This window comes from Amblyraja radiata, chromosome 10 (assembly GCF_010909765.2).
Source record: "Amblyraja radiata isolate CabotCenter1 chromosome 10, sAmbRad1.1.pri, whole genome shotgun sequence".
NCBI classification, from domain to species: domain Eukaryota; kingdom Metazoa; phylum Chordata; class Chondrichthyes; order Rajiformes; family Rajidae; genus Amblyraja; species Amblyraja radiata.
Window position 1 is genome coordinate 44,213,007 of NC_045965.1, and position 12,292 is coordinate 44,225,298.

The 12,292-nt window shown below is 40.9% G+C and overlaps 2 protein-coding genes across 4 annotated transcripts in view; one reads left to right on the plus strand and one right to left on the minus strand.

Annotated features, from left to right (window-relative positions):
• The window catches only part of LOC116977862 (HORMA domain-containing protein 1-like), a 34,892-nt gene extending 34,592 nt beyond the window's left edge, over nt 1-300 (minus strand). The window contains exon 1 of the mRNA XM_033028709.1: nt 44-300. The gene's annotated coding sequence lies outside the window, so the exon portion shown is untranslated. The remainder of the gene's footprint in view (nt 1-43) is intronic.
• Nucleotides 294-12,292, plus strand: part of dmap1 (DNA methyltransferase 1 associated protein 1) — a 57,029-nt gene continuing 45,030 nt past the window's right edge. For 2 of the 3 annotated variants that reach the window (XM_033028705.1, XM_033028706.1), the window contains exons 1-3: nt 294-508; nt 6,642-6,750; nt 11,947-12,038. In XM_033028705.1, coding sequence (XP_032884596.1) covers nt 381-508; nt 6,642-6,750; nt 11,947-12,038 — 329 coding nt within the window. In that variant the 5' untranslated portion in view covers nt 294-380. The remainder of the gene's footprint in view (nt 509-6,641; nt 6,751-11,946; nt 12,039-12,292) is intronic. The other variant, XM_033028707.1, reaches the window with a different exon arrangement.

A 12,292-nucleotide genomic window follows, 5' to 3' on the forward strand; every position in this document is an offset into this window, starting at 1 on the left:
GAAATTGCTGGAAAAAACTCAGTATATCAATACAATTGAATACATGTAGGATTAGAAACAGAGCTGGTCATTTTGGTTTCGAAACCTATCACATTAAAATCCGTTTGATGAATGAAACATTAACTTTGCTTCTCTTTCCACCGGTGCCGCCTCACATTTCTGTAAATTTACACTAGACACAAATTGCTGTAGAAACTCAGCGGGACAGGCAGCATCTCTGGAGAGAACAAGAAGGAATGGGCGACATTTCAGTTCGAGCCCCACATTCAGTCTATCTTATTCTCCAGAGGTGCTGCCTGACCCACTGAATTATTCCGCAATCTTGTGTTTATTTGCTGCAAATTAATTCCCGCCCCACGCTTCGAACTACAATTCCCGACATGCCGCGTAATCCGCACATGCGCAGAGCCATCTCCCACAATGCACCCCGGCCTACACACTGTTCTGCGGAAAGCGCAGTCGGAAAATTAAAGGGAAAAACTCAGCTCGCTTTTGGGGTGAGTACAAGGTACACGTGTTTTGCATCAATAATTGGAGAACGTCCTCTTCGTAATTATGTATTGTTCGTATTCATTACTGATACAAACGTTAGAATGAAGAGTTTGGGCCTAGGCGTGAAGGGAAGCCCTGTGTGTAACATCAGGTTCCTGGTGACTGCCCGGACTCTGGTGTTGAAATGAAATGTCCAGTAGGTGGAGCAGATTTCAGACCTCAACTAAGTCCCGAGTCCCAATTTAAGTAAAAACATTGAGATACGTGTCTTTTCAAAATAATTTCTTGTGTACGCAATAAAATGCCAGAATTAAAAAAATGTTCATGGTGATGCAACCAATTGAAGGATTTTCTGAAGAAGGGTCTCAACCCGAAACGTCACCCATTCCTTCTCTCCAGAGGTGCTGTCTGTCCCGCTGAGTTACTCCAGCATTTTGTGTCTACCTTCGATTGAAGCATATATACATGTCAGGCAAAACCAAGGTGTGACATTTGGAGACTTAATTATAACAAATAAATTAGTTTCACGTGGTTGCAATTTGCCACTTGGTCACTTTTTAAACTTCCCATCAGAATTTAGTTAGACCAGAAACGTCGCCAATCCTGTCCCGTTGAGTTACTCCAGCAGTTTGTAAACAAGTATTTACATTTCCTTTTGTCATCATTTAATATCTGGGTTGGTTTACATTTTTATTAATGTTTTGGATGAGAACATACAAGGTAGGATTAGTAAATTTGCAGATGACACTAAAGTGAGTGGTATTGTAGATAGTGAAGATGTTATCAAAGATTACAGCTGGATCTTCATCAGTTGGGCAAGTGGGCGGAGGAATGATAAATGTTCAATGCATATAAATATGAGTTATATTTTGCAAAGTTAAACCAGGGCAGGTCCTTCCCAGTAAATGCCAGGGCTGTGGGGAGTGTTGTGGGGCAGAGAGACCTAGGAGTGCAAGTACATAGTTCCATGAAAGTGGTGTCACAGGTAGATAAGGGCGATCAAATATATTTTTGCACATTGGCCTTCGCTAGTCAGAGTATTGAGCATAGAAGTTGGGATGTTATGTTACAGCTGGATGGGGTGTCAGTGAAGCCACAAGGAATGACTCCACAGATGTGAATGCTGTGTTGATGGGGAGCTCTCCTAAAGTATACAATAAATTCCACCGTCTTAAGAGCATTGAGCTCCAGGTTGTTGCGATGGCACCAGGATGCCAGCTGTGTCGCTTCCTGTCTGTAGGCAAATTCCTCCCTATCCTGGATCAGTCCAATCAGGGTTGTGTTGTCCGCAAACTTTTGAGAAGCTTGACAGAGGAGTCTGTGGGAAATGCTAAAGGTAAGGACCAGCAAAATCCAACCCAAGTCATGCTCTTTTGTGGGCACTTACTTGTGTGTCGATTGACTGACAATTTCTGATTGTTATGGGGAGAGGGTGGTGGTAGTGTAGGGGGTGAGTGGGGAAGCAATATAAAAAGCAATAAAATAATTTAACACATTCTGAGGTATAATTACGTTTATCTTTTAGACAATATCAATTAAGATAACATGATACAATTTTTGTTCCCGATATGAAACTAATTGAAATACTGTAAACCCTAATTTTAACAGACTCCTTTGTAACGGATTTTGGTTATAGCGGACAGATCTGCCGACCCATCCCCGTCTCCCACTGCACCAGGCCCCCCCCCAGCGCCAACCTCCGACACTACCCGCGGCCTGCAAGGTGCATCAGCGAGACCTTCTTCATTCACAGCACGGTCAAGTTGTTGTGGCTCATGTTGTAGTCTCTGGGACGGTACAGAGCTTTCTTCCGCTGCCAACGACAGGACGTGCTCATTCACTGTGGAGCTCTCTCCCCTCTCACCAGCTACCTCTTCATTCTGTTGGCCAGTGCTTTGTCCAATCGGCCTCTCATCCCCTCCACCACCTCCCCATCCTCCTCACATCACTGTGCCCAGTCAGTCTCTTCCTCCTTCCACTACCACCTCCTCACCCGGAGTCGCCAACATGCTCCACCTTGGAAGAAGTTGGCGACTGCGGGGGAGAAGGAGGGAGAGCGGACAAAGTGACGGGTGAGAGGGGAGGGAGCCCCACGGTGACCGAGCATGTCCTGTCGGTAGCAGCGGCCTGAAGGAAACGCGTCCTGTCGTGCTACAATGTGAGCTGCAACAACAGCCACATGAACCGGTGAATAAAGGCTCACTGGTGAGAGGGGAGGAAGTGCCCTGGTGACCAAGCACGTCCTGTTGTTGGCAGTGGCCTGAAGAAAGAGTGCCCTGTTGGGCGGGGGCTACAATGTGAGCCACCACAACCGCTGTGTGAACTGGTGAAGAAGGGCTCACGTGCAGACCACTGGCATTGGCGCCTAGTTTTAAAGTGAAACCACATAAAGTGTTGGAGTAACTCAGCCAACTGAATCAGTCCAAGGAAGGGTCCCAATGTCATCTATCCATGTTCTCTAGGGATCCTGACCCACTGAATTACTCCAGCATTGTATCCTTTTGACTATTAAACATCATCTGCAGTCATCGACAATAACAGATACCTCTGTTATGGTCTGTTATAATGAGGGTTTACTGTAAAAGGACCAGAACGGAGGGGATTGTGTCACTGTTACTGTATATCTGCATTTTTGATGTATTCTTACAAGAGTTTACAAGAATGAAGAATTTACGCTTCAATGATAAGAGATTTGAGCTCCAGTTACTATATTTTCAACAATAAGTTACGATTGGAATTGAGTACTTAACTTATTTTTGGATATAAGTGAATGGCTTTTAAAGTGGTTTATTGTATAAATGGAAACTAAGAATGGAAATAAGATTTAATTTTAAATGGGAAAGTTGTGTAAACTGCTGAGACTTAATAAGTAATGGAGATAAAATTGGTAGTGTACACCTTCCAAGGTTTTGCATAATATTCCATCAAAAATGAATTATCCTGAACATCTGTGTAACATTAATTTAATAAGAACTATGTACCATGGATATGAAAGGAAGAGATCCTTTCTAACAAAAAAACCCACCTTGACTTCTTTTGAAGACGATATAGATTAAGTAGCTGGCACTTGAAAGCTTAGTTCCACATGGAAGACTTCTAATTAAACTAAGCTTTACACAAATCTAGTTTTAAAAATAGGAAATGGAATACCTTTGTGGTTTACTAATAATAACTCCTTCTAATGGTTCTGCAATCCCAAAATCTACGAACTGTGAAATCTGAAGCAAATTACTTAGAAATATGTCAATTCTTCAATAAACTCTATAAGCTTGTATCCTTAATCTCTTGGTTGTCCCACCCCTTCTTTCCCTATCCCTTTAGTACAAATGTACTTATAATATCCAGAAAATTTGTACCTAACAATATTGAAGAAACATCAAATATTAGAAGGATTGCAACAGTTCAAGGAGATGACCCAATATCATATCCCCAGGGAGAATGGGGCTGAGAATGAAAAGATAAAACTTACATTTAAAAAAATCCTCACGTTTGCTAATTGTACCACCTAATACTTAGCAATTGTTAATCTTCTTTGAACCTCTTTCTAAATTTAAAATGGCCCTTTATAACCATGGAAGAATATAGACAATTTGAAATGAGTGGTTGCAAGGCAGAGCAAATATACTGCACTGAAATGCGACATGAAATAATTGGAACAAAGAATGAAGAAAGATAAATAAACCAAGTGGAGAAAATAATAAAGGGGTATACAAGATCCCTAAGCTGTGTGTACACAGGTGATTGAAAATGGGAGTTCAGTTGATAAAGTTATTAAAAGATCAAAGAAAATCATGAGCTTTGCAAAAGGCATAGATTATGAAAGCAAGAAAATAATAAAGAACCTTTATTTGAAAAAATGGTGTTTGGATCATTTCTGATGTATTTTGTCCAATGGTGACACTAAGCTTTAAGTATTAAAGGACAGAAGACATTTGGTAGAATCAGGTTAAGGATAAGTGACTTTTGTTAGTTACGTCTGGACGTTTTCCTCGCTGGACCATACAAATAAATCTATGTCCTCACTTGACCACCCAACTCTTCAGTGTAGTATTGAGGGAGTACTATAATATTGGAGGTACCATCTTTTCATATGATATTAAAGCAAGTCCCAGAAAGAAGAAATCATTTTGCAGGGGGATTATTTGGTATTTTGGCCAGTATTTTCCCTTCATTCAACATCACTAAAGTCGATATTTTAATCATTATCATGTTATTTTTGGTTTCTTGCTGAATACAAATTGGCAGTTTTTTCCTACATTAGAACGATAACTGCATTTCAAAAGTACTGCATGGCGCTAAATCACATTGAGGTTACTGATATTATGAAATATAGGTTTCATTTTTAGAGCAAAGAGGAATATGGGAGTTTTAATATCTCTCCATGTTATTGAAGGTTTTGATAAAGTAAGTTGGATGGTGTATCAATAACCAGAAATCATCAATTTTAGGTGATTAGCAAAGATCCTCAGGAGGAGGATACATTGAATTGGCATTGCACAATCAGTTTTTAAGAAGGAACTGCAGATGCTGGAAAATCGAAGATACACAAAAAAGCTGGAGAAACTCAGCGGGTGCAGCAGCATCTATGGAGCGAAGGAAATAGGCAACGTTTCGGGCAACGTCTGAAGAAGGGTTTCGGCCCGAATCGTTGCCTATTTCCTTCGCTCCATAGATGCCGCTGCACCCGCTGAGTTTCTCCAGCATTTTTGTGTACCTTGCACAATCAGTTGCCCTGATCAAAATGGACTGCATGTGAGCGTGTTAAAAACAAATTCATTCAAAACTAGCACAGGGGAAATTAGATAGCAATGTTGAAAAAATGCATTTTACCAACATAGAGAACAGGGAAATGAGATTAAATGAATTGTTCTTTTGAGAAACTTACAGTGTTGTCATAGGCCAAAGGGTATAGATAGAATGAATACATACAGTCTTTTTTCCCAAGGTTGAGGAACTTGAAGGGCATAGTTTTAAGGTGAGAAGGGATAGATTTAATAGCAATGTGCACAAAACCTTTCACAGAGAGGGTGGTATGTATATGGAATGAACTGCCAGAGAAAGTACAATAACCACATTAAAAAGAAGTGGACAAGTACATGGATAGGAAAGGCTAGAGGGATATGGGTCAAATACAGGTAAATGTGACTAATACAGATGGACATTTTGATTGACATGTATAAGTTGGGCCAATGGCCTGTTTCTGTGTTATATGGCTGACTGTGGCTTTTCCTGCACAGTATGACTATGTTTCTGTTATCTAGCTCACAGGCTGCAAAGTTATTGTTTTCACTACAAGCATAATGCAGTCTCATTGGTTCAATGGTACTTTATTTGTGACATGCACTGAGGTACAATAAAATTCATTTTTATTTCCAGTTCACTGCATGTATCACTATATATGCGCACTTAGATACATCTTAGATGAGCATCTCGGATACAGTCCAAGTGTACAACAGTAGTACACTGAAAGTATACAGAGTCAACAAATTTGTTGTTAATTGGTTCACTGCTGCAGACTGCATCTGGTCCTTGCACTCAACCTTTTGGAGCTCTTATTCTCAATCAATGCAAGACAATTACCAGGAATTTTTCCAAATGTTGTGAGAATGAAATACTTGCGACCACGAGTAGTGGAGGTGAAAAGTTAACATAGTGATTTGGCTTCCACTAAAATGCATGTGATTTGGCTTCCACTAAAATGCCTGTGAAAATCAAAGGAGCAGAGGGCTGTGCTGGATGAGGAAAGTCAGAATGAAGTTTGTGTGGGTCATGCATGGGTCAGTGATGAATAGGTAGAGAATTCATAAAAGAGATTCCACAGTGGTAGGTTGGTGATGCATAGCAGGCAAGAGTCATGAAACATATACAGTGCCCTCCATAATGTTTGGGCCAAAGACCCATCATTTATTATTTGCCTCTGTACTCCACAATTTGAGATTTGTAATAGAAAAAAAATCACATGTGGTTAAAGTGCACATTGTCAGATTTTATTAAAGGGTATTTTTGGGTTTGATTTAGAGTTGCGAAAATCAAATGTTTGTCAGTTATAGAATTTAGATCTCGCGTTCAAGTGACAAAATTATAATTGTAATTACTAATGGTTGTACTTGTTAGTCTTGTTCGTAATTTTACTCTTGGAATTTCTACAGGTACACAAAAATGTCTACCGGGGCAGATGTTCGTGATATCCTGGAGCTGGGCGGTGGCGATTCTGAAAACACGCCCATCAGTAAAAAGGATATTATTAACTCGGATAAGGTACAATTAGCTTTGTTTAAACTTTAATATTTATACTCGACTGATGTTTATTCTCCATATTATCAACTGCTGATTGACCATTGATTCATATATCTTTGTATAAATAACAAGGAGCCAAACGACAAAATGTGAAAAGGGGAGGAAACTAACAAGAAAATGCTAACTTTAAAGATCAAAATCCCTGTCAGCTTGAATCAAATACTTAGTTTGGTAAATAAATCTGCACTTTTGCATTTCCATCTCCCTTACAATTGGAACTGTCCCTATAATTTTCTGGAGTGTAGTTGCTGTAGGTTAAAGCGTTTCCCATCAGTTCTGCAGATCACTGCACTACCACAGAGAAGTTTATGTGTGGTAATTTTTGTGATAATCACAGGATAAATGTGAGGTTATCCACTTTGGTAGCAAAACAGGAAGGCAGATTACTATCTAAATGGTGTCAAGTTGGGAAAATGGGAAGTACAACGGGATCTGGGGGTCCATGTTCATCAGTCAATGAAAGTAAGCATGCAGGTACAGCAGGCAGTGAAGAAAGCGAATGGCATGTTGGCCTTCATGACAAGAGGAGTTGAGTATAGGAGCAAAGAGGTCCTTCTGCAGTTGAACAGGGCCCTAGTGAGACCAAACCTGGAGTATTGTGTGCAATTTAGGTCCCCTAATTTGAGGAAGGACATTCTTGCTATTGAGGGAGTGCAGCGTAGGTTTACAAGGTTAATTCCCGGGATGGCAGGACTGTCATATGCTGAGAGAATGGAGCGGCTGGGCTTGTATACTCTGGACTTTGGAAGGATGAGAGGGAATAATTGAAACGTGTAAGATTATCAAGGGTTTGGACATGCTGGAGGCAGGAAACATGTTCCTGATGTTGGGGTAGTCCAGAACCAGGGGCCACAGTTTAAGAACTAAGGGGTAAGCCATTTAGAACGGAGACGAGGAAACACTTTTTCTCACAGAGAGTTGCGATTCTGTGGAATTCTCTACCTCAGAGGGTGGTGGAGGCTGGTTCTCTGGATACTTTCAAGAGACAGCTAGTTAGGGCTCTTAAAGATAGCGGAGTCAGGGGATATGGGGAGAAGGCAGGAACGGGGTATAGATTGGGGGATGGCGATGCTGGCTCAAAGGGCCGAATGGCCTACTCCTGCACCTATTGTGTATTGTCTATTTATTGGAGGTGAGGGACAACTTTGCAATGAAAACGAATGAAGAGAAAGTGTAGGGCCAATGATGCAGTCTTGTTTGACTCTGGTCTTCACTGATATTAGCTCTGATAAAGACCTTTTCATCAGGATTGCGGCTTGCAGTAAAATGGCAGCAAGGAGCAAGCGTGAAGTGGAAAATAATTTCTGCTGGAGATTGCACAACTATCCTTTCAATAGATAGTCAGAGGCGTTAATGAGTTTTGAGAATGAGCACTGGATGACACCGGTTAGTGAATTTTCCTTGGAGATATCATGCAATGAAGTTCATGTAGACTGCTCAAGAAGAACAGTACCCACACTGATTTTCAGCCAATAGGACGAAACGGTTGGTCTTGAAGTTGATCCTAATTATGGCATCTACGAGATGGCACCTACGAGATGTGGATAGTAAGATTGTGAATTTGTGACTATTTACCTCCAAGCTTTAGAACTTCAGCAGGGATTCAGACTGCTTCTCAATCTCTGAGGAAATTGTCCTCATCATGGCTCTCAGTGTGGTAAATTTCATATCCTGAGATATGAAAAGTGGTCCATGTTTCTCAGGGTTTTGCTATAGGTGTTTCGCTGCAGATGGTTTTGATTGGACTGAAGAATCGGTACAATTGGCTGTCATTGAATTGCCAAGCTTCTTGTGCTTTCTCTATTCATCGTCTCTTTTTAAAAAAAAAATCATGTTTTTTTTGCCAAGCCATCAGTTTTGTGTGCCTGTAGAGATTTTTCCCTTGAGTATAGGTGGAAATTCCAGTCTGGGAATGCATATGCTTAGGATTAATTGGCTCTTATGTTTGTGGTGAGCTCACTTGATTTCCTCTTCCTATTGTTATCAAACTAGATCAACCGAGTGTCTCTTTATATGGTCGACTTCAAGGCAGCATATAACCTGTGGGCACTCTAGCTTCTGGGCTGTAAAGAATTGCTATTGTGGGATTGATATTGTGGGTTTATCTTTGAGCTTTGTATTAACCCTTTTGGGGAATACTTTCTTTGACATAGATGTTTTGGAGTACTGTTGATGGAGATATTAGGGAATATTAGGTTGCAGTCAGTTCATAATCATCGGTACATATAGTGCGGACATCTTCACGAGCCTTCACTTGGACACTGACAAAATGTAACGGGGGCCAGAATTTGAACTGGGGTTGTTGCCTTGTGTTTTGTGCTTATCCATTTGAAGAAATGGGAGTAAAGCCATGGCACGGACCATTTGGCTGGAATTGGCCCCTTCTTGCTGGAGAGTTGCATTTCTTCCCGTCCTCCTATTGAAGTTCAAAGGTCAGTTTATTGTCGTATACCAATTAAGGTACAGTGAAACTCGAATTACCATACAGCCATACTAAAAAATAAAGCAACAAGACACACAACTACATAAGTAAACATAAACATCCACCACAGCAGATTACCCACATCCCTCACTGTGATGGAAGGCAATAAAGTCCAATCTTCTTCCTCTTTATTCTCCCGCGGTCGGGGCAGTCGAAACATCAGGGAGATCGAAGCTCCCGCAGCCGGCGGTCGAAGCTCCCATGTCGGTGCGATCGAAGCTCCCGCGATCGGCGCGGTCGAAGCTCCTGCGGCTTGGAGCTTCCGAAGTCGGTCTCTAACCAGGGATCGCGAGCTCCATGATGTTAAGGTCCGCAGGCTCCCGCAGTTGGAGCTCCGAGGTCGATCCCCGACAGGGATCACAAGCTCCGCGATGGTAAGTCCGCAGGCTTCCGCGGTTGCAGCTCCCAAAGTCAGTCTCCAGCAAGAGGCCGCCAGCTCCACGATGTTAGGCCGCAGTGCGGACGGAGATATGATACAGAAAAAAATCGCATCTCCGTAGAGGTAAGAGATTTAAAAAAGTTTCCCCCACCCCCCCAACCCCCACATAAAACAAGCTAAACAACACTAAAACATACATTAAACACATACTAACGCAACAATAAAAAAGGAAGGGATAGACAGACTGTTGCTCCAGAGGATCAGATTGTCTCCCTTTAGGATGAGGATCAGATTTTATTTTTCTAAGCTGAATGTAGAAGTCCTCCTTGGGCTTATCTAAGGCTTCTTGGATTGGCACAGATGCACTGATGACCAAAGTGTGATCCTTCAACATTAGGCTGAGCTGAATGTATCTGATATTTCTGCAAGGGAAGCTATTGAGATGATGCTCCAGTTAGCTCATTAAGATGGTGAGGTTATATTGTTTAGATGGTATTGCTCTTCAAATTGTCTTGTTCAGAAGGTGTATCCACCTCCATTTGACATCTCCTGCCTCTCATTTCTCACTCAGTGATGTCAGTGTCAAAGCATCTTAAGCTATGATTGCAGGGCAGTTTTCAAATCTATAACTGTTGGCATTGTTTATGATATCCCTGACATTCTAGGAGGCAAATTTATATTATGTCTAGAGGTTACAGCTTAGATTGTTTTAATGTGTGGTGGTTTTGCACAGCAGCTACCACAAGGACTTGATAGGTATTGAGTGGCAAGACCAAGTTGGAATCAAGCTCTGTTGCAGGGTACTATGCTCAGACAATGTGTTAATTTGCAAACTCTCATGCGATATCACAGTCATGTCAAATCCTGTATTTATTAATTTCAAGAGATATTAATGAATGTTACTTATTCGCTCTCATATGAATGAATGAATGAATGAATGAATGAATGAATACGTTTATTGTCATTGCACAATACTGTGCAACGAAATTCCATTACATCTCCTCCGGTTAAAAAAATACAAACACGACAACCATTAACACATATGTACACTTATTAGTAAAAAATAAATAGGTATTTTAAAAGAATTTAAAAGAATTTAAAAGAATTTAAAAGAATTTGGCGGCATTTCTTGGAATTACATTTTGCTTCCCCAGCATTCTCTGTTGGAATTTAGCTCTTTTATCGCACATGGGTAGAAACTATTTTTTAGTCTACCGGTGCGAGCCTTCAGAGTCCTGAATCGCCTCCCAGAGGGTAGCAGAGTAAAAAGGTGGTTGGCAGGGTGGGATGTGTCCTGCTTGATATTTGTGGCCCGGCGCAAGCATCGGGCCCTATATATGTCATCCAAGGAGGGCAGTTGGGCGTTTGTAATGTTCTGCGCAGTTTTTATAATTCCCTGCAACGCCCTCCTCTCAGCCACAGTACAGCTAGCAAACCACACCAGGATTCCATAGGAGAGGATACTCTCCACGGCGCATCGGTAGAAGGACAACAGCAGCGGCTGTGCGACGTTTGCTCTCCGCAGAGACCTCAGGAAATACAGCTGCTGATGTGACTTCTTCACGAGAGTGACGGTGTTCATTTGCCATTTGAGGTCCTGGGAGATGTTTATTCCCAGGAACTTAAAGCCAGTGACTCTCTCCACCATGTCTCCTTTGATGTATAAGGGAGCAGGTTCCTCTCTCCTCTTCCTCCTGAAGTCAACGACCAGCTCTTTTGTCTGAATATTTGGGGGTTGTTATGCCAGTTGTTATTCCTTTATGCCTCAGGTCAGCTAATTTGCCATGGAGTGAATATTAAAGGTATGGCTAATGAATATATAAATTCACAGATCCTTCACAAAGATAATTGAGGTGTTCCTTGTTAAATTTAAGTAACTTTTCAACTTCAGCAGAAATGAAAATTGCAAGAATATTTTAACGTTTTAGTTTAAAAAAAAAAGTTTTTAATTGAGATGATAGAAAAAGAGTTTTGCGAGCCAGAATGAACGTTGAAAGATAAACCAAAAAATCTGCAAGCACTGGAAATGCAGAGATATTCAGCAGGTCAGGCAGTATTTGTGAAACGAGTTAGCTTGGTGAGTGTTTCCAGCATTCTCGCCACAATATTCTGAGTCCTTCTAAAGATGCTGAATAAAATTTGCAGGTGTATATACAATGAATCAATTTTCTTCCTCTAGTTATATTTGATACTTTATGATTCTCACTTTTGTACACTTTTAAATACATCAACTTTTTTCCATCACTGCATTCCATAATGCTAAAGATAACAGATAACACTAACTCTTTATGTTTAGAAAAAGTCAAAGAAATCAGCAGAAGCGCTCACTTTTAAGAGACCAGAGGGAATGCACCGAGAAGTTTACGCTCTACTTTATTCTGACAAAAAGTAAGTTAAAGCAAATGAACTTTCATGCTTTTATCATTGCTCACCTTTTATGGTTTTATGGTTATACTAAAAAATAAGGCTGAACTTTAGTATTATAGCAGCCTCCTGTGGCTGAAAAGCTGCATTGCAATGCTATTTTACCCCTTTTACCAGTCTGCTGGATTATATTGACAGTTTATGGACCTTTTTGAAATGATTACATTGAATATTTTCTTCCATACAAATTATCAAAAGATCACACACACTCTCATCTT